We start from the raw sequence: 6977 nt of genomic DNA, 5'->3' as shown, positions 1-6977 counted from the left end.
GGGGGGGGGGGGAACTTCTGAACCACTGAGCCAAGTTTCTTGGTTGTGGTAAAAGTAGGTTCATTATGGAAGAGATATATACATAAAAATCAAATTTGACTTTGCATATGCAGTGTAATTTTTTAATGAAGGGGGTTCAAACCCTCTTCCGCCCCCTAGATCCCCTTCTTCTGATGGGATATGAGGATATAACTTTCATTGGAATGTTTTCATTACATTTTCAAGGAAAACTAAATTTAATTTTGAAAAGATAATGTGGCATTACAAATAAACTAAGTATTAATATAGCATTTAAATTTTGCAACTGAAATCACCATTAAGTCACAACATGATATGTTACTGAAAGGTTAATATCAAAGAAAATGACTGGTACTAAGTTGGATTTAGTGGCGCCTCGCACTTCAGAAGGAATCCAAGGGTTAATTTTCCGAAGGAAAAGATTGTTCAAAACCTGAATTTGTGCCCCCAAGGCCTAGCTCGAGTGGCAAAAGGTGGAGGATTTGTGGCTTAGGTCGCAGGTTCAAGCCCCACACCATGCAAAGTGAAGCCCGGTATTTAAGTGGAGAACGGTAGAGGGGTGGGCCCATCATCTACCGAGTTTAGAAGGCTGTAATTGGTCCAAAGGGCAGGTCACAGATAGCTTTCTCGGTTATCAAAAAAAAACTGAATTTGTTAAAAGGACGAACGTCACTACAGGTGGCATTAGTTTGTTTGTCCGGGGATTTTCTTGATAAGGTAAAATAAAGCGTGGCGTTTATTTGGAAATTGGAACATGTTTTGACTTCTTGCAAAGTAATTTACAAAAAACGTGTTTGTTTTTTCAATTCTTTACACAACAAGTTTTTATAGAAGAAACTAGCTTTTTGATGTGTTAGATGGCATGTCATCTACTTATACTGGTCTAAAGCATTATCACCTCATGAGTTGTCTTTGAGGTTGTGTCGAAGCAAGAAACATCTCCTACTCTTGGCTAAATAATGTTAGGAACCCATGTTATGATGTCGACGCTCAAGTGTCCCACATACGTTGAAGAAAGGACATGTTATCTTCTTATTGATCTAGGAAAATCCTCACCTCATGAGCTAACTTTTGGAGTTGCATTAGGCTCAAACTCAATTCTAGCATGAAGAGGTAATTTGAGGGTCTTTTTCAAAGAAATTTGTCATTCACTCACAAATCTTCCGAAACTCAATTTAAGACATCCACGGGGAACTTTCCTCTATGAATGTGTTCATGGAAAAAAGAGAAATCATTATGCAGCTTTGGTAACTTTAGAGGAAAATATGGAGTAGCTAAGGATCTTGCATAAACAAAATGGTGGAAAGGCCTATGACCATTTGAACTAAAACAAGTTGGACGTTGTAATGCTGAAGATGGGATTCGGGGATGAGTGGATAAAGTTCTGCATGCCAATGGTCCAACCACACTGCATCCAATGCAAGTTCTAATAATTAAGCCTGACCTTCCCCCGCTATTTAGAGTTATTATGCTTATATATTTCCCGTATTCATCATGTTTCTTGCTTAAAAATGCTCTGCAACTCGTTCAGAAAACTTCCACCTCACAATCTCCTTCTTTTGTTCCTTTGGCGCCTCTTTCAGATAGAAGCAGATCCATTCCGTAGATTTCTTGCTCATAACTGATCTACACATCATCTTCCAACTCCTTCCGATCCATTTGTACCATTCAGACTTGCCCGTGGACCATCTGGTTTTATGGAACGATTTGAGGCCTGCTTTGAAGTAAATTCTGTTCTCTTCCATCCTAAGAGCTAAATTGTATGCAATAATCACAGTGGGTGCTTATTGTTGGCTTGAAAAAAGGAGGCTTAGATTCCGGTAGGAGTTGCCGGAAAAATGGGCTTCTGCAGTCCTAGAAAGTAGGAGAGAGAAAGAACATTGGTAATCATTCCTGGGAGCTTTTCTAGGGAAAATCATTATGCTGACAATAACTAAATAATTGATCCAGCATTTACAAGAAGGCAGCATACTTTGGACATAGGGGCTAGGAGGAACGTTCAAAACTTGAAAGTAGTTGAATTGAAAGGCGTGATTAAAATGCTTTACAAGAAAAGTACATCACATGCTTGCTAGGATTCATGGAGATGGGGTTGGAAGAGATGCATTGTTTGAGAAGTCATATAATTATAAGGTCTTGGTGAGGGAAGAAATCCGGTTTTCCGCATTCATCTAATCAGTTCGGATTTCCAGGCAACCACTTTCATTTTATCTGGCCTGAAAATCACCATAACATCATTTCATGTCGCAATCTATTTGGAGCATATAAGTTGCAACTACTTGGAGGCTTTTTTTGGGAAATCAAAGAGGAAAAGAGAAAGCAGACCACATTACCATTTAAAAAAAAAAAAAAGGAAAGCAGACCACAATTCATAGTCGTTTAAGAACATGTACCGGGAAGCCGTACGTGAAAAAGTTGATGGTGAAAATTCGGAAAACTGTCCTCTTCAACAAAACGTTAGTATGCCTCACACCAGATCTGCAATCACATTAAAGTATATATGTTTTGAGCAAAGACTTCACAAGATGTATCCATCAAGAAATTCAAACAATGGAAAGCTATAAAGGTAAACGGAGCTCTCCCTTAATCATCAGCAAAGAAAAGGACAGATTCACAACCAAAGGAGGAAATGTAGTCGATGTTGTCAAAATATGATCTTTCAAAAGTTTCTACGAAGGAAAATAAGATTTATGTTCCGTCACTAGACATAGCAAGGATGGTCCGAGCCATGGAAGTAGCCACTAATCCTTGCATTAGGATAGACTGTCAACATTACACCCCTTTGGGATGCGACCCTTCCCAGGACCTGCATACGCTGGATGCTTTGTGCACTGGACTGCTCACTAGCCATAGCAAGGATGCTACATGTATAAGGAATTTAAAAGGTTTGGCAAGACTACTGCTCATACTCGAGCAATTTTGACACTGACCTTGTTGCAACTCAAGAACTCTTTTATGTGCCATGTATATCATGAGATCATCTTGTACAAACTACAAAAATACTGTTTCCAAACACAGGAAAAAATGCATATGGAAGCTTTAAGGTAACTGTGTATGCCAATAGGCATAGAAAGCTACTGAAAATAAGATAAACAAGTGGATAGATCCATAGATATAAACACTGCAGTAGTCACCTGTATTCACGAACAAAAAAGGAATGCCTCGAGGGAAGAAGACGCTCAGTCAAGTTTCCATCTGTCATGGTCATAATGAGATACATTTCCTCCAAATCACCTTCAATGAAAGAGATCTGCATACGGTAAACAAAATCGCATTGTTATCTGCTCCAACTACCTGGACTGTTGAGCATGAACGACAAAATGCATTTGTTTTAAAACAGAAAGAGAGATTACAATTAGTTTAAATGAATAGCATCACATGAGAATGGAAATCAAAAAACCATTCTAACGCAAACTTATCACAGCTGGATCATTCCAGAAGTTAGGCCAAATTAGAAGTTCTTCCCTCTCAATCTTCCAAAATAAACTAGCGCAGCGCCGAAGTCCTAAGACAATTCCATGTAATAAGAGCACCTGGAATAGTACCCCTTAAGAATGTCCAGATGATCCACCAAAGGAAATAGGGGAAAGGTTGAATAAAAAAGGAAAAAAAAAACAATAAACTGGATATAGGATACTAGGATACAGGAAGATGGAGGGGGAGGATGATATAGCATGGTACCAACAAAAAGCTCTTACTCTCTGCAGATTTATCAACTTTGGCCTTGCTGTCGAGTACCGTTTCAGAAATTAATTTACAAGAACTTAAGGGATTTTATAAGGCTCCTGATGTTTAGCAAAATTATGAAAAAAGTCCATATTTCCCTTGGACCTTCGTCAGAAAAGTTCTCGGTAAACTAGGAGAATGTTTAGAATAGAGAGGAGAGGAAAGGGAGAGTTAGTTTAGGTTATCACATAGCATGTTCAGAGCTGAGCCAACTGATTCAGTAGTCTCCACCTCTCCCTATATTTCTAAAGAGACTCTTCTTCAAACATAGGTCTCTAGCTCCTACATCATTATATTTATATGACCACCAGCACAAGAACAATAATACCCCTGGGACACACAAAGTTAAACAAACATGTAAGAATCTGCATTTAAGCTTGCAAATAGATCTTACGATGACCAACTTGCCGAGAACAACATGAGGCATTAAGGTAGAGACTTAATTATAAAACACCAATAAGAAATGGATCTTGGGCCTAACTCAACCCAAAAAGTTAGCTCATGAGGTGATGATTGTCCAAGTCATACTAAAAAGACCACCCATCTGTTAAACTACTGATGTGGGACTCTTCAGAAATAGCACAAGCTGCTGATTAAGCTTCAGGTCTTTGTAAATGTTTGCAGATCAAATCTTAAGTTATGCTGAGACCTCATTAAATTCATAAAGTGACCCATCCCAAATAGTTCTTTTCCCTTAATAAGTATATCCTCCACAATAGTTTAATATTTTCAATAAGATGGTAAACACCACCAAAATATGGAACTAATATAGGCAAGATTCCTCAGCCCGAGTGTCACTGCCTTAGCCCATGCTTGGGCTAAGAAAAAGAATGTGATCTGTCGAAGGCTAAACAAAATATACATAAGCTATTTTTTAAGAACTCCCACATCGGATAAAGGATGGGAATTTGATCTCCTTATATGGACTTGGACAATCCTCCCCTCATAAGCTAGCTTTTGGAATTGAGATAGACCCAACATCCATCTTTACATGGTATCACAACCAGACCCATCCCGATTCTTTGTTCCCCGATGTTGGGCCCCCATATTATAGTATCCCCGCTCCAGTTAACGAGGTCTACGCATGCAAGGGAGTGTTAAGAATTCCCACATTGGAAAAGGGATGGGAATTTGGTTTACTTATATGGATTTGGACAATCCTTCTCTCATAAGCTAGCTTTTGGGGTTGAGTTAGGCCCAAGATCCACCTTTACACTATTAACTTGAGGTTAGGCTTCGATATCTACACCATATCTTCCTTCAGAAAAAGTGAGAAAATGAAACCTCTCTAAGTAGCTGAGTTGTAGTCCTCAAAGAAGGGTTCTGCTACAGGAATATAAAGACCTGCAGGAAACTAGTAGCTTCTAATTTGTGGAAGGCCTTTGTCAAGAGGGTCTTCATTAGATTGGAGAAGGTAAAGGGAGAAGGCCCCTGTCAAGAAGGTCTTCATGGGATCGGAGAAGGTAAATGAGAGCGAGCTAAAACATAGATAGTGAAGGTTTATATACAAATATGCATCAAGTGTCATGTAAAAGTTATGTAACTTGTCCTACACTATGACAAAATACTACAATTTGGGCCTTTGAACTCTTTCTTTCACCATAAATAACACACACGTTCTTGACAGTAAAACCATATTATCTTCGGTTCTTTGTTAACTAGTACAACTCAGCAAAAGCCTCATTTCTCTCAAAAAGAATTGAAATGCACCCTTTCTATTCGGTTATACAAGGAATAAAACACATTTAAGAGATGACAAACGATAAAGATTACAATAGATGTGGCTAAGGTCAGTCAAGATCCCCCTCATATATATAGCAATAGGAATGCACACAAAAAGGACTTCAATGCTTCAATATCATAAGTAGATCCAAAGTCACAGGAAGTACAAAGAGGATATACAATCATGTAAGTAGCATTAATCAACTGTATAAGTGACTTTTAGCATTGAAGATGTGAGTACCAAGTAGTAGTATGCCAAAAGAGAAAGGCCAGAACAATTTTTTTGCCAATCAGAGTGCGCTGATATTTTGTACAAACCAATATAATCAGCTACTACGTAGAACATCTGTGGAAATGGAATACGGAGCTGATAAAAATAAAGCAGGCTAAGGTTGAAACCAGAATATAGCCAGAGTAGCTTCCACCCCCTACAAAATCATCAAAGAAGAAAATAAAACCCTTTAGGATTTAGAAGCAAAAGGATAAAAGATGTTAATACATATGAATATAAAAGGATCATCAGCACAATTACCTGAATAGACCTAAAAAGTTGCTTGTTAAAGACAAATCAACCAGTCCCACACAGCTACAAATGAAAAAGGGTAGCGAAAGCCAAGAAGGATAGCTAATTCCCACAATCAACTGAACAGCAGGCAGAAATAAGCAAGAACTCACTCTAAGACGGGAACCTTCCATGCAAACATAAGATAAATAAAGTCAACTTTTGAAGGAGAGCATATTTTTATCTTCCAGTAATTGCAAATTAATTGAAGCTCAACATACTGAAAAAACTATTTAATCAAAGCAAACCCATTAGCAGCATCTAATACCAAAAAAAGGGGGGAAAAGATTAAATTGCATTAAAAAATCCAGATAGGAATCCTGTTTGAACATCGAAAAAACAAAGTAAACAATAGGCTGACCACAAGATCCGCCACATTATTATGAAGAGATTCTGTCTAAGTAACAAAATAAACAAGGATTATATCACTAACAAAATACACACACACACTATTTTACATAATAAGGACCACTTGAAATATATTTGTTCATTTGTTCACAAAATGAGTAGCTAATAAAATTTAAGACAGGAAAAGGATCAGCTTTTTATTTGTTGCATAATTGTCTTCAAGGTGCTTGCAACAAGAAATCCTAATCCTTTTTGTGCATATTTTTTCTTCTATAAAGTAAATAATAATATTCATGATGGGGAAGCCCCATATAGAAGACGTATACCAAAACATACAGAGCCTAAACCAAAATTTGGTTCTCCACAAAAGAAATCCAGTCTGATATACAAAAAAGGACCTCTCGGGTACACCAGTCACCAGTTACCCTTGTAAAAAAAAAAGGACCTCTGGGGTACATGACAAGGAAACTAGGAAAGACTACTTTATTGCCATTCAACAAAATTGGTTTATCAATTTGAGTCCCCTCCTATTTTTTTTTCTCATATGACCACATGATGTTAGTGGAGCAACATCTCCAAGCACTTTGACTTCTCCCCCCGC

General features: G+C 37.9%; 1 protein-coding gene across 2 annotated transcripts in view; it reads right to left on the bottom strand.

Annotated features, from left to right (window-relative positions):
* Positions 1-6977, bottom strand: part of LOC107031246 (piezo-type mechanosensitive ion channel homolog) — a 30655-nt gene that overhangs the window by 16474 nt on the left and 7204 nt on the right. For both annotated transcript variants that reach the window (XM_015232544.2, XM_015232546.2), the window contains exons 5-8: positions 5999-6155; positions 5708-5894; positions 3153-3268; positions 2412-2496 (exon numbers count right to left, since the gene is read on the bottom strand). In XM_015232544.2, coding sequence (XP_015088030.1) covers positions 2412-2496; positions 3153-3268; positions 5708-5894; positions 5999-6155 — 545 coding nt within the window. The remainder of the gene's footprint in view (positions 1-2411; positions 2497-3152; positions 3269-5707; positions 5895-5998; positions 6156-6977) is intronic.

The sequence above is a fragment of the Solanum pennellii genome, chromosome 9 (genome assembly GCF_001406875.1).
Source record: "Solanum pennellii chromosome 9, SPENNV200".
In the NCBI taxonomy this organism is placed as follows: Eukaryota; Viridiplantae; Streptophyta; class Magnoliopsida; order Solanales; family Solanaceae; genus Solanum; species Solanum pennellii.
This window is presented reverse-complemented; position numbering and strand designations above follow the sequence as displayed.